Raw genomic sequence first — 26,128 nt, 5'->3', positions numbered from 1 at the left:
TACTTTTAAGTGAAATCATTTATTACACCAATCTGTTTTATAGGAGGTATATATATATTTTATCATTAAGACAACTTCAATAAAATGACTATCTACAAGAAAGACTTTGATTGTTTTATTTTCATGTCACCATACATGAACAAATGAATTTTATGTCTTATTAAAACATTTTACTCCGTATCAAAAATGTACACATTTTAATAACCATTGCTATGGTCTGAAGGTATTTTTACATTTAATTCATTTAATTTAAAAAATAAGTGTAATTTCCTTGCTGTGTTACAGTGTAAGCTTAACTCATCCTATACATAATAAAAGTTTGTGTATACAGATAATTTTTCATGTTGTCACATACCTTCATGTCTGAGACACAAGTGGGGAATTTGCATTTCTTTTTTGCAGAAGGTTAAAGTACGTACTGATGTGAGCACAAAGCAACATTTCTTATAACAAGACCAGTTTGAATGGCACAAGAGTTAGCATTTTTATAAATTAAGGACCAGAGTTCTGCGTTATGGAAACAGGTACATGAGATTCCAGTACTTTCCTTAGGGCTTGGCTCGCTGGAAAAAAACCTGCAAAAATTTATTTTTAAAAAATTAAAACAAAGGAAATGTAAGACATGGAATGCTTGAGGTATAAGAGAATTTGTTTGACAGAGCTATTTTTTGTGTTTAACATACTGGTTAACACATTAAGTTTAAGGGGTTGACTTGTGCTACTTTTTTATGCTCACACCCTCAAAAATTATCTAACAGTCTCTACAATTATAGGATCACATTATTGCTTTTTCAGCTATTGAACAAAAGCCACAAGAATATCAAACTACTGAGATAGCAAGGTGCTAAGAATGAGCGACAACTTTATAGATGCAGGTTTTAGTTTGTTCTGTCTTTCCAATTAACTGCTTTGCTCCTTTGAGATTCCCAATAGGAATCTACTGAAAACTACTAAATAATTCAGTATTTTGGTTTTACTCCAAGTCACTACTATGACTGAATGGTATGGAACTAAAAGCTATTGAAAGAAAAAAAAAATCTTTATACCTTTAAGTAATTTTTAAAAACTTTAGCATCAGGCTGCTGAAGTGCTTGACAGAATTCCTGTAGGAAAAAACAAAGAAATAACTAAAAGCAATAACTAAGAAGTAACTCAGTGAAGCAACAAAGCAACCTGAGATACATTCATATGTAAAGCCATTGGTATTCATTTGTATTTTCCTTCATGTACAACTGAAGAAAAGCATGTTATAGATAAAAATTTGTAAAAGGCTATGATAGTCCAAATGCACTCTAGGGTGAAAAACTATTTGTTTGGTGGGTTGTTTTTTTTTTTTTTTTTCAAACACAGGATATCTCGTTCACTTTTAGCTGAGGAGACAGAAATGGGACTATCTATAAGGATATCTTCAAGTTAAAATTTGAAAATTTGAATTAAAGTAGGAAGATTGCTTAGACAGTTACATGCACTGGAATTTTGTTTTTGCAAGGTACCTTTACAGTATCTTTACTCCTTGTGATAAATTAATCCTATTCTCATATGCAATAACTGAGTAAATTTTACTATGAGATAAAAGGAGGTTAGCTTTGTAAATATACATTTCTCTGCATTTAACAATCAATCAAAGTGTTAAAGAGTTTTCCCAGTATTCTTTTAGGAACTCCTACCTGGATTATCTCAGGAGCTACTTGCAAAGAAGGCAAATACTCTTGCTGAAGATACTGAATGCACTCAGGACCCTAAAAAAAAGCAGTAAACATTTTCTTCATGCATTTTTTTTTAACAGATGGAAAAATCATATCCCTATACTGTATGGTAGTCTACATCACCATTTCACAGAAAATTAATGCTTTTCAAATGTTTAACTTATTCTTAGCTGTTAGCACATAAAAAGGATTTCTCAATCTTGGCATTAAAGGTTCTACTGCAATTTGGTACCTTTTGTTACACAGAAGAAAAATGCACTAAAAATTGCACTGAAGTAAGAATTACAATGGAGCCAAACAGTTTGTTACATGTCAACTGTAAGAGATAGTTAATTATGGAGGCAACTCTAATTTAACTGATATTTGGAAGAAATAAAATAACTGGGTATTAGCATCTGCCTACTGCTTTACCATACTACTCCCATTGCAAAATTCAGTAGCCAAGAGAAGATGAGCACAGTACTTCTTTTGTAACATTGACTGCAGTGAACTAAGCAATAGTAAAATGGAATGTCCAAACCTTTGAGTGAAACAAACATTTTGATTAACACTTCAGCTTTTGTTTTCTTTACCTATATTTATCAGATAACTTTCAGCACAGGAAGGGTTACTGCACAAGCTGGCAGAATACAAACATAATCCAACAGATCTACCAAGGGAAAGTGAATCAACTTTACCAATTCACATAAATTGCCCTGGAACTAGAACAGCAACAAAGTGAGCAGATTTTTCTCCTTAATGAAGAGTTGGTATTTTGCATTCATTTATCAAGAGGTACAACTACTGGATCCTGTATCCATGCACAGCATTATGATCATCCTGTTATTTTATATAAAAATACAGTAGGAATTCATCCTAGTAAGTATCTAACTTTTGGAAATTGATAAAACCACTAGAAAGAAACATGTGACAGTTATTCCCTATGAAGTATGATGAAGCTTACCCTTTTGAGATGAATTGTTTTTAATGTCACTGCACATTCTGATAAAGCCTGAAATGTAATACAGAGCATTAGACTGTTGCATTGGTCTACTGGTTCACTATTCAAAGCTGAAGAATCTAATGAGACCCAAAACAAGGGCTAGTTCATGCTATTATCCCTTCATTTTCCCCTCACACAATGCCAAGTCTTGAGCTTCCAGGTTTTGTTCCACTCATCAGAAAATCAGAAAAGCTTCTGCACAGCTGAATCCCAAATAAACTAGAGAACAGACCACTCTGTGTATTTGCTTTCACTGAACATTAGTTAATAGATAATGCAGGTCAATGCTAAATACTTTGATCTCCAATTGATTTTGAGCCTAGATAAACTACAGGATACACCACCACAATATTCAATAATTAATCATACAGATACCTAAGTGTAAAAAAAATCAGCAAAACCTAAAGGATTTTATTTCTGAGATGACAATCTTTAATCTCCATGGCTATTGCAGGTTTGTTAGCTTCAGTCTGCCTCAGAGGAATGAATGCAAAAAAATCATAATACCCACCAGTACTGTCTGAGCATCTGCTAAGTCAAACGTTTGCTTCAAAGGTGCTAAGAAACACGCAGGAACAATGTGCTTGTAGACAAAGTCTGCAAAACCTACTGGTCCATCTTTACCTCCTAAAAAGAAAAAACATATTTCCAGTTCTATTGCTTCTTCATGGGTAGTAGCAGATGGAAAGGAATTCTGGAAAGACATTCTTACCCCAGAGCTCCACCAGCTTAGAAAGAATAATAAAACAAGTCTTCTGTGCAATAGGATCTGGGTAATCCACTGCTCCTTGAATGACAGTGAACAACACACGTTCCACATTCTCTGCACCTTAAACACATTAAAATGAACTCGTTACTTCAAACTGTAGCATAAAATGTTTTGGTACTCATACACTATTTTATATTAATACTGACCTGGAAGATATGCTTCAACTTCAAAATAGCTCTTTTTTGCACAAATCTCAAATATTTTTGGGAAGTTTCCCCTACGATGCAAGACAACTCTTATTTAGGTTAATTTTTTTTTTAAGTTTGGAGATTTAAATTGCTCTTCTGGCCTTTAACCCACACAAAGGTGAGGGCAAAAAATTTTGTCCTCTCTACCTAACTTGGAAGTGTTAATTAAAACTCAGCAGCACTGAAGTAAGTTAGCTTATCTTGCAGCATGTGACAAGATATTTTTCAAACATTTAAAATTTCTGTGCTGCATTTATGCTTATTTGTTTGATCTCTTTAAAATTTTCTTGGCCCATCACAACTACCAAGTGCCTCTGTCAAGAAAGCTCTCACTACTTTTTTCTGTCCCAGCAGTATTACCACCATTTTAGGACAGGGAAAAGGAATTCTGAGCTTCACTTACCACATGAGTCACTTTAAACTTTCTGAAGTCCCTATGCATTTTGATGGAATTTAAATAGAAAGAATCACTTACAGTATCAAGCAACTAGATGTCTGACTTCAAATTCCCACTGTGAAAAATAACTAATTTGCATGTGGCCAGTAAAGGTGGGGAAAACCTGGTAACTACATATACTAAGTCACATGATGCCTTCTACCATAGATAACAAGATAAGGCAACAATAATAAAAGTTGACAGGATTTACTGATGTGTCTTTCCAAAAATAGACAGAATGAATAGTGGCAGCGGTGAGTGGTGTTGTCCAGCAGTCTGAACACTGCTGTACATTGGTTTGTAGTGTAGGATCTCCAATTCACCAGACAAGTACAATGACACATGAAGACAGGATACATTGTTCTTGTCTTAACAGGCACAATGATCACATTAAGCTGAAAAGTACAAAAGGAAGAATATGCCTATTATAGCTTGATTTCACAACCCCAAATTCCTGTACAACAGATAATTTGAATCAGGCAAGCTGAACACAGTGCTTCCATTAATCCATTCTATTGTAAGATAGTTAATAGTACTTGCCAGGAACTGGGCTAATAATTTTCTTAAATAAAAGGTGGGTGAGAATAACCATAGTACTATCCTTTGAGAAACTGGATTCCTTACCTTGATTAGCTATGACTTCACTCATTCCACTTCCAGTTACTGTCTGCAGAAAAGCAAAGTAACTCCTCCGTAACATTTGTTTTTCTAAAGCAGCAGACTGGTCATTTTCTTCTGCTGGAAGGAGCAACACCTCAAAAATAGCATGAAGTAGTGGCATAAACATCTGCTGCAGAAAAGGTGAAACCTGCGTCTGTGAAGATCAGAAGAGGGTGTCAGCTTAGAAAGAGAAATTGAACATTAAGAAGTTAAAACTTAAGTCTTGTTAGAATTCTCAGCTTGGATACACTTTTAGTGTTAGTAATTTCAAATAATTACTTACAACACAGCAAGTTGCATCAGGGTCACCATGAACATTACAGCATCTTGATTACACACCACCTATTTTAAGCCTTTTGCACAAAACTAACTAGTCCTGCCTAGCATAATTTTGTGTAGGAAAAGGTTTTTCAGGATTGTTCATTCTTCTGTTCAGACAGACAATTACAAATATCCTGAAATACCATTTCTAAGATGTTAAAACTGGCAACAGGTCAGGTTTTGCAGAAATTTTCTTTAAGGATTACTAAATATTTCCTACTGACATTACAGAATAAACTTGTCACAACACTTTTAGTGCAAAATATAGCTAAGGGCACTAAATTAATTATGAATTGAAAAACTGAAGGCATGTGCTATTCAGTCACGTCAGGATTCCACAAAGAAGCAACTGATATGTTAATTTGTTAATGCTTAAGCAAGATTTTATCTTTTATTCTCTCTTTACTATGCCTTTAAAGTATTCAAGGTGAGACTGTAGAAGCTTATTTTACCATGTTACAATAAGAATACTACTGTATCATACAAACTTAAAACACTACACCTGAACATGGTATTTGTCCCACCTTGCTCCTGTGACTTTTTTATTTTACCTTCCTCATCTTTCACAGACTATTTTTAATTATCTGTTATTCCAGATATAAGTCTGTATTCCTCCTTATACACATATTTGATACTTCTGTATCTCTATCTTCTGGAAATCTCATTATAAAATATGAGAATTCACTTCAAAGCTTGTGTATTTGTAAGCTAATTTGCAACATTAGCTTAAAACTTCAGTGGAGAGCATGAAGTTAATTGTGTCAATAAGAAAAATTTGTGATGCAAGTAGTATTCTAAAATATCAAATCAAAAGAAATTTTACACAATATAAACATTTAAGACGAAACAAAGAAAAAATCAGTCATTTAATCACTGTGAATCCAGCAACATATGACTGTCATCAAAAACAATGTTTCCCAATAGCAGCCTTCAAAATACACTTACTAAGTTTTAGGGAGGGTTCTGACACATAACTGTTTTTCTGGAACTAGAAACAAAGATCTCTCAGCAACACTTTGACCCTGAAAAGCTTAGGCACTATCATACCTTAAACTTAGCTGTTATTTGGTTTATAAGAGGAATGAATTCTTGAAGATCTTTTGCTTCACAATCTTTAAGCATGTGTTCAGAGGCAGAAGGAATGAAGGGAAGAACTTCCTCCTCTAGGCAAATAATCATGCGGTGAAGGAAAGTGCGGACACCACTTCTCAGAACTTCCTTTTGTAATGGACAACTAAGAGCTGGCAGAAACGTCTGTAAGCAGTCCAGATAAACCTCTGAGCATCCACACTGCTTTACAGTTTGCTTATTGCTGAAAGCCTTGCTGGTCCGGCTGCAAAGGCACACATCAAGTTTTACATAAGCTCCCATTCCAGTACAATGAAGAAGCAGTAACACAGAACAAATGCTTTCCAACCCAGGCACTTCATAAACTACAATACTCCATTTCATGAACCAGTGGAAGTAATGAACAGAATATTTTCATATGAAGGAGCTTCACTTTGGCAGTTTCTGAGAATTAAATTCTAACAATTTACCAACAACATATGATTAGATTAGCTCCATACAATTCTTTGAGCAAAGAAATAGATGCTGATTCATTATGAACATGCTCAATATTCTTTATATATACATCTAAAGCAGACTCTTCTAAGGGGACTTGACTTATTTTCTCAGCTATCACAAGAAATTCCACAACCACGGATGACTTTCTAGGTAAATAAATAGAAATCTCAGTCCCTCCTCCCTGTAAAGCCTTTGTATTTCCTTTTTACTCAAACCAGAAACATACAGTGTTACTGTGCTGTACCTACCTAGCAAACCCAACAGCATGATTGAGGCAGTCAGCCAGTGCCATCTGTCTGTCCTCATCTTGTGCCATCATCAGTTTTTCTAACAATACTTTGAACTTCTCCATCAGCGGAGTCAACAAATTCCTCATCAGAACCTGTTTTCTTTCTGCAGAGTATTCACTGTTAACTATTAACACTCCAGCTGTTTCATAAATGAAAAGTTGATCATCACTGCTTAACAGCGCCTGGTAGCCATTTTCCTACAATGGAAGATAACAGGCATAATTGACTAAATGTCCTCTATCAAGGCTTTATTGCCTTCTAGATACACACCCATCTCTACCCTATACTCCCAGAAACCCACATAAGCAAGATGATTACAATTAGGTACAAAAGCAAGGTGTGCAAGTGATCTCACACAAAAAAAGCAGGACAATTATTTGTGCTTAAATGTCTGCATGCCAAGGTTACATGCTAAGCTTACAATTCAGCAAGTACTCAGGCACACTGGTAAGTGCAAGCCTCACTCATTAAAAAACCTACTGCAAATACTCACAGGAGGAGAAAGTTCCATCAGGTCTTGTATTCTGTTCAGAACATCTTCAATGAAGGGATTCATTTGCTTACTGAAGTAAAACACAAGTACATAACACTACTTAGAAGCACATTCATTTTTACAAGTTTCAAGATACTTTATGTAAGCTGTGAAGTTAGGTTCCAAACTGCCTTCTCCATATACGAATCCCCTCTAAATATCAAAGCATTGCTGAAGAAAAATCTGGCTTATAGGTATGATGCTACTGGTAGGCCAAATAAATACATGGCATAGTAGGAAATAACCATTTCTTTAATTTTTTAAAAATATACATAATTTGAGTGAAGTACGTTGAACAGCTGAAAAAATAAAAGCATACTGAAATCTGAGCCATCTCTGAGCTTCTTCTGCCTCTAAATGAAATGCATGCCTGTGAAATAAGACCAAAAGGACAAGACTGCTCAACAGACTCATACACTGAGTAAACTTCATCAGTATAAACTCCAAAAGAATTCAAAATTTAGTTAGGGACAGGGAATAGTTACTCTTGAAAGTCTCTAGATCCTCTCACACTTAGCTCTGCTTACTGAAAAAAAGTAGAAAAGGCATTTATATTGCTGATCAGCTTTAACATCTGATCAAAATAAACCAGGCATATGTATTCCACTTCTTTGTTCTGTGACAAATATTTCCACTGCTACACTGTGGAACAATGCTGCTAGAGCACTGCTTTGGTATTTTACTTCATCACAGTCCATCTGAAACCTAGGCTGTTCCAATGACAACTGGGACACACAGAAGTGTTGTATGCAGTCATTTCAGTGCCATTTGGATACATTTATTTACTCACTTCAGAGACTTGACAAATCTGGAAAAGAGGTAAGCTGTTCGGCTCCGTACTTTGGGACTTGTATGACGAAGACCACGGTGATCTAAAAATGCCATCTGTAATCAATAAAGCATCTCAGTCTTACAGTGTCTAAGCAAAGCAGGGGAAAAATGTAATCATTCAACAAGTTAAGAAACCCAGCTTCCTTAGGAACCGTCAGAGAATAGGAAAATTTCTTAAGTCTAAAGAACTTAACTAGTTTCACCTAGTTAAAAATGTAAATGAGACAAAACTTACTAGTACAGTTGGAATGTGCTGAGGTTCAACAGCAAAGAATTTTTCATATCTAACCACTGTTTCAAAAAATTCCAGGGTCACTGATGTGTGTTGATAGGCACTAACACCAGAAGTCACCAGCTACAAATAAAAGCATTAGCAAGTTAGTATTTTAGCTGTTTAGAAAACCTAACTGCAGCATATGCTGGTCATTACAACGAGCCATGAGGACTGAAACATTCTAGGCTTTAGTGGTGCTTTTTAAAAGCTCTCAAGACATGCTCACCGTTCTCATCATGTCTTGCAAAGCTGTAGCTTTAGTAACGTCACCAGAGAAATGAGCACCATGAGATACAGGAAGAGCCTCAGCCAACATATACAGCAGCCTTATTGCCACTTCTACTTCCATAAATCGGGTAGTCTGCCAGTTCCTAGGGCAAGAATATGAAGATCATGTTGGTCTTAAGTACTTTATGAAATAATCACGATTATAGCATGTTAATATTTTTTTTTAAACCTTCTTCAGATGCACAGCATAAAAAGAACAGATTTAAACTAATAAAACACTGGAAGGCTCAGACAGTTATTCAAGATGCTTCTGAGAGACTTTATCCTCAAAAATACCACCTTCTCATCAGATCACCAGCTTTCTTTTGCCAGTTTCCACTTGAAAGCTACAGATTTCTGTTGTGTTTATTTAGATACAAAACACACCTACTATGACACAAGGACAATCCATTCAGCTTCACATAAGAAGAGACTCAGTTAAGGTACAAGGTAGCCACTAACAATACTGGATTTCTATTTGTATACACAAAACTCTCCTCCTAGCCAGGGAACTAGTAATGTTTCTTTACTTGTGTGCAGTTTCCAGGATTAGATCTACCTTTTCTTTTTTTTTTTTTTTACAAAAATACTTCACTTAGATTTTTTTTCCTTCATCCAACTTTGTTTTTCTGATAAAAGTAATGCATAATATTTACACCTCAAGGACACTCTTATGAGATGTGGCAAAGTGAGCACCTCTGCAAACGGCTGGTGCTGTGTAGGTAAGTGACAAAGATCCAGAAACACCTCTAGGAAAGAAAAGCTACCATTTAAGGTTACAAAAAAAGTTTTTTCTTTCTGAGGGCTGAGTAACAGATGATACGAAGCCGTATTTTATCATTAAGTTGTAATGAGCTCATTCTGTCAACTGACTTCACCTTGCTGCATCACACATTTCACTACATACTGATGGCTTACAAAAGCAAAATAAAAACCTAAGCCCAAAAGGCTTCATACAAATCAAGTTATAAACCCCAACTTACTGAAGTGTAGTGTTAAAAACTCTGCGGACAGATGCCAACAATAATTCTGGTGAAACCTGGGCAAGTCTGTCCAGCAGCAGTTTCAACTGTTTTCTGTACTCCACAAACATTGCTTCATCTTCACCCTACCAAAAAAAAAATACACATCAGTAAAGTCTTTATTTTCATGATTAAATTCACCCACAACTATTTTAGACAAATACACCTAAAGCAAAAACATGTACATACAAAACCAGTATAGCACACTCAGAGAATTCAGTAATGCTCATCCAGTGCTCTTGCAGCATAACAGCAGGCTTCTTTTATGGCTGGATATAGTATGTTGAGAATCACTGCATTCTGTCCAGAAACCTACTAAAAACGCTTTCCAAAATGAAAACAGGCCAAAAAAACAAGAAAGAAAATGTGTTTGGCAAAGCCTTATTAACGCAATTCTTAAAAATTGACTCACTCCTCAAAGACATTCTTTCTTAGCCTCTAGCTTAGTTTTTAAATTGGACTGACAACATTTATGATGGACTGGATACAGCTTAAGTTAACCCTTTTAAGGCTATTGCTCTCTCAACAGCCTGGGACGAAGTCTGTCCCACATACTCAGTCATTACTGTTGGCTGATAGAGATGTTAAGCATGGAAGGAAAATGAAATCAAAGACCTTACCCCACCCTTAGCTCATTTTTGCAGAGGTTTGACTGTCTCCAGTAGCTCAAGTGGCACTTCTTTTGAGTTTCATTACACAGTATTTCTCATGTATTTTTGCAAGACAGAAGTGACATGCAGAAACATGCAAATTTGCACTGAACCTCAACAGCTATGTTTAGTTATCAGCACAGCTGTACTTGGCTTGGAATAGCTCTGTACAAACACAGCCACAAATATTGTAAACTCAGTTGGCTTGGATATACTTTTACTATGTTGTTTTGTCCTATGCAGACATGTCTAGAAGCTTTCCATACAGGAAAAAGCCTCAGCCTATGGAACCTTACTTCCTACCTTTAAATCTTTAGTCTATGAAAAATATGTATTTTAAGTGTGAGCAAGTTCTATTACATATAATTAAGTTGCATACGTCTGTTTATTACTACAACACAATACCTCATTTTCAAAATTATATTCTTCATCATATGTCAACTTCTTCATAACAGCCAACATGATTGCCTAGGATAAAAACAGAACATTAAGCACAGAAGTAGACCAGTTATAAGAAACAATCATGAAAAATACTACAGTAAAGAAAACATTGTAGCTAGTGTTATGTGTTTACAAATATTTTTAACCCCTTTTAAACTATTCTTTTCAGAGGTTTAGCAGAAGTTAACAGTCCAGCTCAAAACAGATGGACTACATCCAAACAATACACAGATGCTATTCCAGACAGACAGCATAGACCTTTTGGAGCTCTCAGTCTCTGACAGTATTATCAAGCTTTACTTCCTGCTTGTAATTTGTGCTGCTCAGTTCACATGGAAAACAATCAAAATGACTGAACTAGGCAGGGGAAACTGAAATAGTATCTTGGACAACCTTTTTAAAGGGATAAGTCAGCTTAGGTATAACATCAACTTCTTTAATAGTTCATAGTAATTGGTGTGTGTAAAATCAATCTTTATTCAAAAATTGTTTTGCCATCTTTAACACACATTGCTTCAAGAAACAGTCACTATATTGTAGTGCCTGTAACTACTATCCATTGCATGTGGTAAATACTTCTGATTTGAGTCTTTTAGTGTAATCATTATCATCAACATCAATAAAATCAATCATTTATAGATTTGGTTTGCTATCCTTAATCCTGCAGAACAAAGTTGCAAAAAGCTTTACCTACACAATCCTTTATACATAAACCATTGCCAAGTCTGGGAGACAGACTGGATCCAGCTGCACCTAGACTTCTCCCTAGAGGAGTTTAGAAAGCAAGGGGCCCCCTTCTGCACCTTGTCACTCAATGGGAAGGTCTCTCTACACTTTGTCCATAACTTGCAGCAGCAAGCTGTCAGACAATTAGAGCAATAAAGTGCAATATAACCTTAGTAGGGACTGCTGGTACATCTTAAAGCAGCCATAAAGGCTTGACCTTAGCTCTACTTAAGTCTGAATGATACAAAATGAAACAAAAAACCTTCTGACAAATAAACCATGATTACTATCTTTCATTTTAACTGCAAAACCTGAAATTCATCAACACCAAAATGGACCAATGGATTAAACCTAAGTTACTGAGGTGAAATTCTTGGTTGTCTTGCAGAAATAGGCACCTTGACACTAAGTGTCACCATGACCTGTGAGAAGTGTCTGCTTCTCTGTAAGAAGTGATATTTAAGAATTAAAATAACTGCAAAACATTAATGCAATACACTTGTAGCCAAAAATGTTTAGAAAGACCTGTCATTCTAAGAACTAAAAATATGATCCTACTGATGAGAAAAAACTTTGAAATTTCAGAGGCACAAGAAACAAGCCTCCTTTCTTTCCTGTTCAAATAATGAACAAGTTGAAAGTGTATACTCTAAAATGCAAAACTTTAAAGGAATGCTGCTAAGCACAACATGTAAAGCTTAAGGCAAACAACAATAAGATTTAGACTATTTCCTATTACTTTCTTATTACGAGGTGGATCAAAGAAAAAAAATTGTTACAATTGTTTCCCCATTTAACACAAATCCTTAAGAAGTGCTCAGTAAAATTAAAAAATATTTGAAACAAGAAAATCTCCAGTATGAAAGCAACTTAAACCAACATATTTCAGGGTAGGAATATATTCCAGCTTTCAGTGTCTTAAGTACACTGCAGTAGTAACATTATTTGATCTAGCTGTAACAACAAAAGACAGTCACAAAAATAAAAAGCTTCAGTGCTATTATCAAAGTTCGCTTTTTGTGTTACCTAATCCAAATTAAACCAACATTAGACAAAAGGAAATCAAGACTCTCTACACTGCAGTTATCCAGATTCAACTTGTCATGTTAGAACAGGTTCAGAATTCAGTTTTCTTTGTAAAGGAAAAGGCATCAAACCTGCTAGCTGTATGAACTTACGAAATAACTACACCAATCTAACCAGTTCAACATCCAAATCAGTACATCTACACTGGTGCAGACAGGACTGAAAAATCCATATAGGCTTACTACCTCCAAAACTGGACAAGAACTTCATGTTTTATATATAAATTTGAGATTACTGACTTGTGCTAATGTATATTTGATGTAATGTTTAACATATAACTGCTCAAAATTACAATTGTTATCTCTCAATTGTTGCTTCTTTCTTAAGTTTAACTTATATTATTAAGAGTTATATTTATGACAATCCTTCCTAGACTTCTTCCAATCCTTTGGAATAAGGGCAAGTTTTAATAAAAGTAAAAACTGGAAGAAACAGGTTTGATTTAAGAATATTCTTTGAACAGTATAGCCTGCAGAGGAGCTTGCCAAGCATATGCTTAAGGGTTGTTTGGGAAGACCAGCTCTAGAATAGCTTTCATCTTCATACACAATCCAATATAGGCTTACTATTTAAAGAAACAACTGTAGTTACTTAGCAAAAGATGGAACACATTGTCCTTACTTTTAATTACTGTCACATACACACCGAGGCATGAAAATTAAATATTATTTGTTTCAGCAAAATGAAACATTCTGATCTAATGTGTTCTTGAAGTATAGGATCTGTAGTAAAAAATACCTACCTCTACATTAGCTTTTTGTTGGTCTGAAAGTGCAGAAAGCTGGAAAATAAAATTCAAGCGTTATTTTTTTGCATTCTTACTCCTGCACTACCATCTAAGACTTGCTTTTTTAACAGCCATATGATCTGCCTTTCCCCTTAACACAAGATTTAACTCAACTCCTTCAGATCTCTAAACAACACCACAGAAATAGCATAACCACAGGCAGTGAAGAAACAGAATGTTAATTAGTAAAAAAAACATTTTGCAAGTCAGTATGAGACATTCCCACAAAAATCAAATGAAATTATGTCAGAATTGGTGTTAAATTGAAGCCAGATGTATTTACCTGTTTCAGGATGTGAAGGTAGTCGTAACAAAAGCCAATGATGTTAGAAGAGATGTCATCATCTTCATGAACTAGAAGTTGCAACATCAGAGCCACTTTTGCTTCAATAGCTTGTAGAGTGTCTTGAGCACTCTTCATATCACCATTTTTTACCAGTTTAGTCCAACTAGCTATTAATGCTTGCCCCATCCCATTGACCAGCTTAGAAAATCTGGCCAGAAAATCCACATCATCTTCCTGCAAGAAAAGACACCTGATTAAAAATACTAACAGAGCTTATGTTTAAGTAATATAAGATTACAGACTGTACCACCCATGTCTAGTATATAGAATTAAACCAACACTTGTCTCCTAGCTGGAAACTACCAATTGCCTACCATTGGTTGTTTTCCCCCTGGGAATGGAGAGAGAAAAAAGTTAAAGCAATGCCAGATTTGTGTGTCCTCCATTACACAACAGTAGCTTGCTTCATCTCTTCAGATTTGTTTGTTTCTCTCTTTACAGCAATAAGGTTCAAAATAAAAGCAGCAGCACATGCCTACCATAAATTCTAGGCTGTATAAGAGGAAAATCTATCTGTGGAAAAACTTCAAAGAGTTACCAGCTGCAGTTTACTTCAGAAATACTGATAACAAGTACCTTTCAGTACTGCCTGTTACAGTGAGTTAATATTAAGTATTCCTGGCTTGCTTTGCAGAAATACATTGATCAGAATCGAGAAATACCCCTAAAGCAGCCACCTCAAGAGGACATTTTGTCTCTGCCATAACTAGACAAAAGTGAAAGAATAACAAGTTTATCCAAGAAAGACCAAGGCAAGATTTATATTAGTAGGAATACAAACTTGACAAAGGTTTCAAAAGAGTTAAAAGCCTTGCAATCTAAGAACTACAGCTTCATAAGGACTGGCTGCTCTTTCTCCACAGCAGGGAGTGAACAGTTGTTCCTTAAACAAGGCAACTGCCAGAAAATGTGTGTTTAGTTAGTAGGTACACTTTTCCAGCTTACAGATAAGCATTTCAAGCCTCATGTTTGATGGTGCACACGAGCAAAACAGCATACGTGTCCTTAAGAAAGCTTTTTGCCCTACTTAATTATGCACAGATTTTTTTAGGGTGAGACATTAGATCAGCTATATTGCCTACAATACCTATTGCAGAATCATTCAGGAGGGAAGATCCAAAACAAGGAAACACAGAAGCCGAATTAACAGTAAGCACAACAAGCTTTAGGAGAGGAACAGAACAGGGGAGTTACATAATACCCTGCTTCTAGAACGAAACCCTGTGTGTTCAAATTAATAATGAACACTAATAACAAGCTCTTAAATTTAAGTATGAGAAAACTGTAAGAAGTGTTCAGTTTTGATGCAGAAGCACAGGTACTTCCCTCTAACTTATGGACTGTTTTATAATTTTCTGTGCATCAACTTATTTCAAAACTGCCAGAAATGTATGACTCATTCCTATTGTTAAAAATCAGTACACAAACCTGATCAATACTGAAGAGGCCAGCAGACTGCAATACTTGACATAAAGACTCAACCAGTTTTGTTTTATCAATTGGGTCCATTCCCTTATTTACAATTTCAAACAAACAATCACAGGCTTCTTCCCGGAGAACTTCCACAGACATGTGACCTAGCAGCATATTTATAAACCTTCAGAGAAAAAATAATTCAGCTTTATATATACAAAGTAACATTGTATAGAAGCTTTATATTATTTGTGTGCATATTTACAATGATCTCTTTTTACAATTATCTTTCTATGGTACTGGCAAAACCCAACATGTTATGCATTTTAAAGAGAACACAGCAAACAGGGTAGTGTTTAGTTTGGCCATTTTATCAGCTTGGCTTAAAAGTCATCTTTGAAGGACTTTTATATATTTAATTCTGTACAGTCAGCACACTGCCAAGGTGATTTTTGCAAACCCTTTCCATAAAAACCTTCTTACCTTTCATTGGCTATCAGGCTCAAATCTATCCAGGATACATAAGCTCCAACTACTTCAAGGCACTGGCATGTCAGCTCTGAGTTATTATATTGATAATTTTGTAAGATTTGGTACCACGACTCCACCAAACTTGGAATGCACTGTTCCCTCATGGTATCTTTTAATAAGGTGTTCCTACGAGCCTCCTATCAATACAGAAAAAGGATAACATCAGTCCTGTCACAGATCAGCATCTTGTCAAATGAGTAGCATTTTTGTATCCAGATGCCAGACATCATGTGTCATAGCAAGCTAAATCAGAAACCCAAAGACAATGTTTCTTTCCTTTTCAACAAATAAAGCCAAAATAGCCTAAGTTTTCCCTTTTGTTATCCACAGTGCCTGAAAATTGAAAGAAAAGGCAGAAAAAGAAGAGTAGTCTTCCAAATCATTAAATGGACTTTTCTAAGGGGTTAGGACCCCTAAAAACATGCACTAGAAAACATTAACATTTAAAAATGAGTCAGTCTAGCATTACACTGGCAAACCTGGTTGATTAATTTTTGTTTGCAAGCTTTCAAGCAAAAAAAAAATTAGCTGAAAAGTATGAAACCATAAAAAGCATTAAACAACAAAGCTAAATATAATATTTTGAATTTAAACCATCTAATATGTCTAAGGCAGAACTACCACAGGATAAAAGCATATCTAAAAATCTCCTGGTCCAATTCAAGTAAGAGAACTTAAAATTTTAAAACAAGTATTAACGCAAAATAACAACTTGCCTCTGATGTATGAACAACATCCCGGTCCACCAGCTCAGCATCAACAGCCATCAGGATTCTGAGGTACATATCCACACCTCGTGGATTAAGGTCAACTACTGACAGAATGTCAAAAAAAAACTTGGGCCATTTTGTGAGATATTCAGTAACAAAAAGCAATGCAAAGACTTGTGCTGCTTTGTTGCGAATAAAGGTCTTCTCAGGCTGGGGATTCAGCATCTGGTGGAGACAAGACATTTCATTTGTATATTCTCAATAAATTAGAGAGGAATCCTACAGGTTTATTGATCTCTCTGTAGTAGTTAATATACTACCTCTCTTCCTGGCCTAGACCAGTAAATAAACCCTTACATTTCCAAGGAATTTGAAGAAAAATTGGGCAAAGTGTCCTGCAATAGGGAAAATATTTTCTATGGGTGATACAGTCCTAAGCCTTTCATTCAGTACCAAGACATTAAGTGTCTTCCATAAATGCCTCCCATGCAAAATCACCACAACTACTCAAAGACTAAAAGATCATTTGCCACTTTGGTGAAAGTTATAGTCCTCCTGTAGCTAGCTTGTGCCTGTGTTAGATGTTACTGCTACAAATAAAAAGGGAAGTTCCTAAATCTACGGGGAAAAAAAAATCCGCCACTACCAACCTCCTCTCCTTTTCCTTTCAGAAACTCCTAAACAGAACAATTCGCCACAAAGAGAAGAGCAATTTAATCCACTTCAAAATCATCTGTTGTTTTTAAAGTTGTATTACACTCCATTTCCTACTGTTAAGTTTTCTACACGGCAACTATGTTTATCTTTGGTGCAGAAATGCAATGGGCACTATACAATGGCAGGTACGGGCAAACCAGTGGATACTTCTGCTGACTGCAAACTCCTGGGTGGGGCCGATACTACAACTTTGGCTACAGTAACTAATCCACAAGAAAGAATAGCTCATACTCTGCCACAGTACTAACATGGTTTATTATCACAGAGGAGTGATAAACATCTGCCAGCACTCCAAGCAGACAGGAGTTCACTCAGTAGGGTCTTAGAAAAATAATTCGCAGGCCTGCTTCTCCTCCAGACACTCAGGAACATCAGCAATCTGTACTATGCCTCTCTAAAGGGGAACTTTTAATACACCTTATTTCACACATAATAAATTAAACCACAATCATTATCTGATGCAAGAATTATCTATTCAATACTAAATTCAGGTATGGACTTCTTTACAACACTTGATTTAAAAGTTTCTCACAAACCTTTAATAATCAGATATCAAATATCTTCAGGAAGCCATCTTTCTACTCAAACAACAGATTAAACATTTAGTCCACACTCAATGCCCTATGTTAGTCTAAAAGCCTAACATGTAAGACTGCAGTGAAGAACATACATACCTGTGCTTGCAGCCATGTTATGAGTGTTTCCCTAATTAGCTGCTGCTGGACTTCAGTAAGTTCAGAGTATCTGAAACAAAAAAATACTGAGGTCAAAATACAACTGTGCTTCATGGCAAGCACCAACACTCAGCAAAGCAAAAACTCTTTTATATGGTAGGCAATGCTCCACATGAACATTAATGAAAAGTTTCTAGGACAGCAATTTACAAAGCTATTTGCATGTTAAAATTCTGACTCAAATGCAAAGATAAAAAACATTTTACCCATAGTAATGGATCACATTTTGAGGCATTACTGCCTCCTATATTGGAGTAGAAGCTTGAAATTTTGCAGGAAGTCTGCTCTATTAGGGGCAGGACATATGACCCTGATAAAAACAAACATTTCAGCACAGGCCAAAGGGAGAAGGAAGAGACATCTGTATATGCCTGAACTTGTTCACTACACATTGAAGACTATCACTATTGAGTACAAGAGGTCCTTCACTGATCTGACCTACACTACATTTACTATCAGCCTTATGTCAAAAAACCCAAGGAAGTAATTCTGCTTTATGTCATACATAGAGTCCTGGCAAACTGTGACATTATATCCAGCCCACCTCAAAAACCAGTCATATCTCTGCTAGGACTAGTGAAGCTGAGAATACTCTACTGCAAAGAGAGCTAGCTATTGGCTTGTAAAGTCCTTAATAGGAATGACTGCTGAATGGGCCTCCAGTGTTCCAGTCACAGCCAACTATTCATTAAAGAGAAGAAAAAAAACACCCCACCGAAAATGTTGAAAGAAAATAAGCACCAGGAAACAAGAACAAGCAAATAAAGTGTTTAACATTTGCACTCATATCAAACTGTAAAAAACATTCACAAAATACATCTTATTCCTATCTAAATTCCTGACCAGTTCAGTGTAATACAAGCCATCACAATCATATTCAAAGATTCCATAATGCTCAATTCCGGATCAAGGGAGCCCAAAGTGAGAAAAAATACAGTTCTGTGCAATGACATTCATATTATTAAAAGTATTTTTCCCTAGAGTCATGGTTCTATGAAACCACCACTCAGTGAAAAGACTACTTTCTAAACATCTCTGCCATGGCCATTGAATGAATAGGGCTCTGTCTGAAGTCCAGGGCTCAGTACAGAGCACAGCTGCAAAAATCAGTGAGAGTACAGAGTAAGGCCTGAATCTCCAGACAGGGACAGCTAAGTTGCAAGCAGTCCTTGCTAACTGGGTCTGCTTTGGGCCATAGATGTGTTAGACTAGCTGAGAGCACAGCATGCTGCTCAAAACCTCTCCAAGGAAAAGGGAAAGAAATACAAGACAGCTCTCTGCACCAGACTACAGACACCTTATCAATCACAACTAGGGAACAAATACTATTTCATTTGCAAGCAGAATAAAAAGGGAAAATTAAACAGATGTATATGGATGGTGTCACATAAAATTACTCACTTGAACTTAACTTGATGTTCCAGAACTTGAAAGCAGAAGAACTTTATGTGATCATCACTAGAAAAGAAAATTCTGTTACTGGAAGCAATAAGGTTCACATTTCTGTGAAGAAAAAAGTTCCTCAAATATTACAATCAGATTGCCCCTTTGGCACCAGACAAAAACCAAACCTGCTGCTAGTGTTACTTCAAAGTAAAAATGGCAAATAGTGGAGCAGTCAAGCTAGTAGAAATGAGCAACTGGTAAGCTAATATTTATGTTTGATACTAGTCTTTTTTTCTACAGCCACCTGTTTGTTATGGTTTGATTTCAGTATTGAATAAACAAAACTACAATACCTACAGTATCCTGCCCTTACAAAAATCTGTCAGGCTTCAATAGGATGTTTGAGGCCCACTACTACACTAAGTGCAAATTGTACTCTGCACCTTAAAAATCAAAGGTGCAGAGTAAAGACAAACTGGGGTGTAGATTAAGCATAGACATTCCACATGCTCTGTTATCCACACTGCTTTTTCATCTTATTATCTAAAACTTGCAACAACCATAATGTATAATTTAAAGATTATAATTTCTAATCGTATGTGGTTTTAATTACTGCACATTCTGATGGAGTCAGTAGTTTTGATAAATTATTTCCAAAAAGCATTCCTATAAACTACTGCTTTTATTCAGGAGATATGCACCCCTCAATTTCTTTCCAAAATGAATTATTCCATATAACAGTGACAACCTAGTATTTTTGATGTAAATACACAACTATGTGCAAAAATAATGTGATTACACACTCTATGCATGTTGAAAAATGGGATGGCCTAGTCCATAGAACTGGGGCAAGGAACTACTTATGATATTACAGCATATACAGTCTACAGTCTCACAGGGGGCAATTCTCAGCACTTTTCCTCAGAATTTCAAAACCTAGCAGTCTTTGGGCTCCTAAATTACTATGGAGTTTAATTTATACATTGTTCCTTGTTGAAAGGCATTATACAGAGGCCACAGATCACTATGATACTAAAAATAGTACAAAGACATATTAACATTCAACAATTTAGTTTGCCTATTATGCTGCTCAGCTAAATCAGACCCACACGTATTACTAATGACAGTAAGAAATTATTAGTTACATTACCTGTATATACTCTGAGCTAATGCTTCTGCACAGACTTGCCAAGCATCCTGAGATATCTTGAGCTGCTCAAAGTAGGCTAGTGCCTGCAAAAATCAAAGTAAGTTACACTTTAAAAAGAACAAAGCACATAGCAATACATCTCATTCACACTTTCCCTTGTATTTAAACAACTGTTCTTCAAAACACCAACACTGTTTGGATACACTCCAGTGGCTCCCTAATCACCTTAACACCGAGCAGGCTTTTTTCCAAATGCTAATGTCATAGGTACCCATTTCCACTTCACATTCAACACAAAGATTTTTGTAACTTGAATATGGAAGCCATAGCATCAGAAGTGTTGAGGTTAGATGGAACTCCAGAGACACATTTAGAGCAGGGCAGCTTGCTCAGGGCCTTTCCATTTAGGAGGAAGTTCACATCCAAGTCACAATTCTTTCCACACATTCTAAAGAAGTGGTAATTTAGATTTTTCACTGAAAACATTTCCCTGTTTTGTTGCACCACTTTGCTTGTATTCAACGCTCCAAGCTCATAAAACATTCAAACACTTACCACCTGGACAACTGTCAATATATAATCTACAGAAATTGAGAAAACCTCTACCAAATTTTAAATAATCATGTTACTTATCAGGACTCCTAAGCAGCTTTTGACAACAGTTAATTTCACTTACTTGCTTTAAGGCTCAGTGTGGCCTGTAATACAGAACAGTAAAGCAAGTTTTGAAGCAGAAATTAGATTACCAACATTATTTCAATTCTATGAATGCATGTATTTCAAAGGGGGTTTGGCTGTTGGATATTTTAGGGGCTGCTTTTTGCATTAGTTCATAAAGATTTCCATTAACCATAGTCATCTCCCAAAGTATTTATTCAGAACTAAGTCCTAAAATAAGAATTCACTTCCTGTAGCTAGTACTAGTGATTTTCTTATTCTTAATGCATTATTTTACTAGAAATGGTTTGATACTTCCCTTATGCTACATCTTACATGACTGTGGAAAAGGTAGGTTCCCTTCTGCTATGAAATATTTCAAAATTCAGCAGACTGCATAGTCAAAAGGCCAAATCTAAAAGCTTCCAATTTTAGTGATATTTTATTGACAGATCACTAAAGATTAGCTATATCCATCCTTTAAAAAGGACAAATACCCAGAACCAACATATTTAACAGGCTACTTAGCAAATCTGTAACTGTTGTAAACATTCCAGGATCTGCTTTACGAACACAAAACCACGGTATCAACATCCTCATTCCTGGAAGATTTTACTAGAAGTTATCTTGTAGACAGTTAAATCAACATGGTAATCAGTTAGCAGAGATAATTACTCAATAAATAGCTATATAAATAATAATGTCTTTTCATAGGATCATCTCTTTTGCAGTAAATGTTACCCACATATCATGATTACTTTCTTAACCTACTTTACAATTACACAAGTTTCACTACAATTAAATCCACATATTTCATTAAAATGACACTAAACCTATTAAGATGAGTTCAAAACATCTAAGAATCAACAGGCTAATTTCAAGCAAATTGGTTTTTGTGGCTGATTTTCATTCTATGAGAATCTATGTAAGGAGTTTAGCAACAAGTACAAAGAACGGAAAAAACTAAAACAGTCAGAGTCCAGAAAATTAAATTCTATGCATGTTAAATGAAATCAAACTGAAATGTAACAGAATTGATAATACACATCCCTCACCTTACATGTTTGCAACATGACTTGGCTCTGTACTTGCCACCACAAATCCTACGCATTTGGCTCTCAGAACAAACTCAACAAACCCCCAGCCAGCCCATGAAAACATTCAATTTTTTGCACTGCAATACCATCTCCAGTTATTATAGAGAAGAGGAAATTAATTACATACTCGTTGTCTGAAGTCTGCATCAGCATTTGGGTTGAGCCCTAAAAGGGCTTGTTCATCCATGTCTATTGCTATATTCGTTGTTTCCTGCTCCTAACTGCTTTGCCCACTGCTTCTAGAGGGCAAAATACCATCATCTGCAAATACAGAAAGAGAAATTTTATTTGCTCGGCAGAACAAGTAAAATCAAAACCAGGACAGCAACAATCACACAAGGTGGCCCACAAACCTCAAAGAATGTACTCCAACTAAACATGAATGCTACAGTACAAATTCTAAGTCCTTTAATCAACTTTTCACAGTACTGTATTTAGTACTGAATAAGGGAACTTTAAAGTCTCCATATATTTCAGTGCTCTTGAAAAGAGAACTTGGTTAACAGGAAGATGGCATTAAGTATAGTAATCAGCTGAAAGACTTAAACACAAATTTCAAGCATGCAAAAGTTTCAGCAAGATACAACATAAGCACAAATCTACTCCTTAAATGAAAGGCCACTGTTTTTTTCCCCACCTCAAACCTAACTACAAAAAAACCCAAAAAAGAATCTCTACTCAACTCCAATATAGATAAGATGCTTCATACACCCACTTATGAAGTATTTCCAGTGGTGGGGGAAAGTCATTAGGAGGTCTCTCTTCTAAAGCAAGCACATGCAAGTGTCTTAGAAATTAAGCACAAAACACACCACACTAAGTTGTTAACAAAAGTTTTCTCTTCCTACCAATGGGTGCTTATTCACTAGCAATGATTTTTATTTAGAAAACTCAGTGTAAAATTAACAATTGAGCTAGTAAAATGTTCTAAAGATGGCATGCTGCTATGGACTGTTCTACACTTCTCTAGTAAGACACAGAGAATTTAAAAAATTAAAACTTCTCTGTCAAATAATAGGATGCTGTTAAATAACAAGAGGGGACAAAAATCCATCTATCCTTCAGTTCTCTGCCCCACCTCCCCCACCCATGGTAACATAGTTAATTAGGCCTGAAATCAGGCCTGGTTATGTAAGTATGTAGGAGGCAGGGGAAAGGAAGAGACAAGAGGAAGAGATGAAATACAAAGGAGCTGTGGTTCCAAGCTGCCTACATACCCATAGGTAGAACTTCTAATTTCTTAGTATTGTGTCTCGTGCAAGCTCTACTGTTCACCCTCCCCCACGGGAAGAAAGGTGGCACAGTGACAAGCAACAGCAAGCAGAACTGAAAAGGAGAGCCCAAAATTTAACGTGGTAACAGACTTTTATAGAAAAGCCAAGACAGAATACACTATGCCAAAGTCAAGACAGAATACACTATGCATAATGAAAAGCAATTTAATAAGTAAAATTGAGTTCATACAAAAAAATTTGCAGGTTTTGGCAGTACAGAAACCAGAAAGTCTGGAACAAAGTGATGACTCCTGGCAAACAAGGCCTCACAGACTGCCTTAGTCACTGTGATCCCCCTCAGGGGCAGAACCTTTAGGGATTAAACTGCTGTGCTGAGTCTTCTCCCTCTGCGGCCCCAGCCCCCAATCTGTTTTCCCCACAATCAACACCTAGAAAAGACAGACTAAAAAAAGGTAAAATACTGTAGGGAAAAATGATTTTTTTTTAATTGCATCCTTTGATTAGGGTCTGGTCCAGAGTTACACAACTATTTAATATACAGAGACTGGTTTTTGCATATTTATCTGCTGGTATCAGTATATTTTTATCTTTTGGGCAGATGATTTATACCTGGGTGACAAATTTCACTAATTAAAATAATGTGACTCAAACATGTATTCCCTTCCTTCGTTATTGCTAACACCAATACCAAACTGTTCTCCTGATTTTCTAAATGCCTCATGAGTGCATTTAAAATTTCAACTTCTATCATATAGCCTTTTCTCAGATTCATCTTGACTAGCCAGCTCTAAAAGATAATTAATGAGATAAAATATTCGAATGAGCCTCTTGAGAAAACTAATAAAATAGCTTTTCTTGCCTCATGGTTTTACTTAAGCAGGTAGCTTTTCTGCCACGTGTCTACTTAACCAGCCAGTTACACTTCAAAAGCAAAACTGAACAGTGATTTTAGTAGTACTAAGAATTCACAAAATGCACTTGGCTATAACATCAAATATGTCATTAAAGCAAGTTTTATTTATAAAAAACAATAGATAATGTCAATAGTTAATATGCAGCTGTGCAGAAAGTATTGTCTTACTTAGACATAATTATTTGTTAAGCAGTACACCATGTCAGGTGGCAAACTCATCTTACAGTAATTAGAAGGCTGCAGTTCCTTACCAGCAAAGTCATACAGGTATGTCGCATCAAAATAATTTACTCCTTTTCCCCTACTAAATACTTAAAAGTACATTTGATAGTAAAGACTGTTTTCATAGTGTAAAGGAGGCAGAAAAACAAAAAAATTCAACCCACTTCAATTGGGCAATACTCCCCAATAAACAACAAAGACGTGGCCAAAGTGTGTAACTTCAATCCAGATATGCCCCAATAATGAAAGCATTCAAAGCATTTTAACTACAGATGCTAACCACGGGAACAATCAGCATTATGAAAAGCTTCATGTTCAGCAGTCATTTTAAGTATTTACGAGATGCGGTAACACAGGGGGAGCCAGTGGTGTGCCTCATTTGAATTTCCTCAAGTTTTCTCTCTAATAAAACAAAGACATTAAAATTCATCTTTTATAGTCTTTTTTGCGGTTTTGTTTGCCGCAAACCTTGGGCATATTTACAGCCTCTTTGGGCTCTAGACCCTTTACACTGACCTAACAGGCGGTTAAAGCCAACAACTGTGTAACTACTGCTACTTCGACAACTTTTCCACTGGACTAGAAAAGTTTTTCTCTCTGGAAGTGACATTAGGTCTTAGTTTCAGGCACAATTTTACCGGCAGGAACTCCGGTAAGGAGCAAGGCCTCCTCGCCCCCTCCCCAGACGCGGTCAGAGCCCGGTCTCCGGTGGCTGCGGAGAGCCAGCAGGGCTCAGCAGCGCAGCCGGCCCGGGCGCTCGGGCATTCACCGCGTTCAGCTCCGCGGCACAGCCACCGGCCTGGCCTGAAACCTGCCCGGCGCCGTCCCGGGCCCCACGTAGGGACCCAGCACCCGCACTGGGGAACGGCCGCTCCGACCACGCCGCGACCAGCGGAATATGGAAGTGCGGGGAGGTCCCTCCCTCGCTCTCCTCACGCTGCCGTCCTACGATTTCTTCCTTCCCCCACCAGAACCATAGCGGATGGACAGCCACCGAGGCGGCAGCTCCCGCGAACAGAACCGCACCACAGACTACAGCGTGCATTAGCAGAAAATAAAGCACAGATATTTTTCGTGGCACCCGCAGGGCGGGACCGGCGGGGCCCGGTCGGCTGCAGCCCCCGCTGTTCCCCAGCAGCTGGGCCAGGCGGACGCGGCGGTGCCTCCCCCCCTTTCCCAGAGCCTCTCGGCGGGTGGGGGGGCGGCCCTGGGCTGAGGAAACCGGCCGGGGGACTCGCGGGAGCCCGCAGGCGCCGCCAGCTCAGCCCACACTGCCCCTTCCCCCCCGGGCTGAGTCACCCGCTCCGCGTGTCGCGTCCTGCCCGCGTCCCCCCGCCGGTACCTTCCCGGTCAGTGCTCCATCGCCGCCGGCTCCTGCCCACCCCCACAGCTCCGCAGCCGCCACGAGCACAGGGAGCGGAGCGGGCCGGGCCGGGCCGCGCCGCCTCGGCTGGCGGCAGGAGGAGGAGGAGGAGGAGGAGAC

General features: G+C 37.1%; 1 protein-coding gene across 2 annotated transcripts; it reads right to left on the bottom strand.

Moving 5' to 3' along the window:
• Positions 1 to 26,128, bottom strand: XPOT (exportin for tRNA). Of its 2 annotated transcripts, XM_064701861.1 has the most exons (26): positions 25,988 to 26,074; positions 23,493 to 23,601; positions 22,403 to 22,536; positions 20,522 to 20,604; positions 19,387 to 19,443; positions 17,926 to 17,995; positions 16,541 to 16,759; positions 15,777 to 15,961; positions 15,309 to 15,477; positions 13,818 to 14,054; positions 13,490 to 13,528; positions 10,900 to 10,962; positions 9,806 to 9,930; positions 8,782 to 8,926; positions 8,517 to 8,636; positions 8,241 to 8,335; positions 7,412 to 7,481; positions 6,877 to 7,115; positions 6,110 to 6,395; positions 4,706 to 4,895; positions 3,401 to 3,517; positions 3,200 to 3,315; positions 2,650 to 2,697; positions 1,668 to 1,739; positions 1,047 to 1,103; positions 410 to 575 (listed from the first exon to the last, which is right to left on the bottom strand). In XM_064701861.1, the coding sequence occupies exons 3-26, from the start codon at positions 22,460 to 22,462 to the stop codon at positions 549 to 551; spliced, it is 2,889 nt and encodes a 962-aa protein (XP_064557931.1). In that variant the 5' UTR covers positions 22,463 to 22,536; positions 23,493 to 23,601; positions 25,988 to 26,074; the 3' UTR covers positions 410 to 548. The 2 variants fall into 2 exon arrangements, with proteins under 2 accessions (XP_064557930.1, XP_064557931.1); XM_064701860.1 differs by lacking the exon at positions 23,493 to 23,601 and having other exon boundaries at positions 1 to 575; positions 25,988 to 26,128.

This window comes from Zonotrichia leucophrys, chromosome 1A (assembly GCF_028769735.1).
Source record: "Zonotrichia leucophrys gambelii isolate GWCS_2022_RI chromosome 1A, RI_Zleu_2.0, whole genome shotgun sequence".
Classification (NCBI taxonomy): domain Eukaryota; kingdom Metazoa; phylum Chordata; class Aves; order Passeriformes; family Passerellidae; genus Zonotrichia; species Zonotrichia leucophrys.
This window is presented reverse-complemented; position numbering and strand designations above follow the sequence as displayed.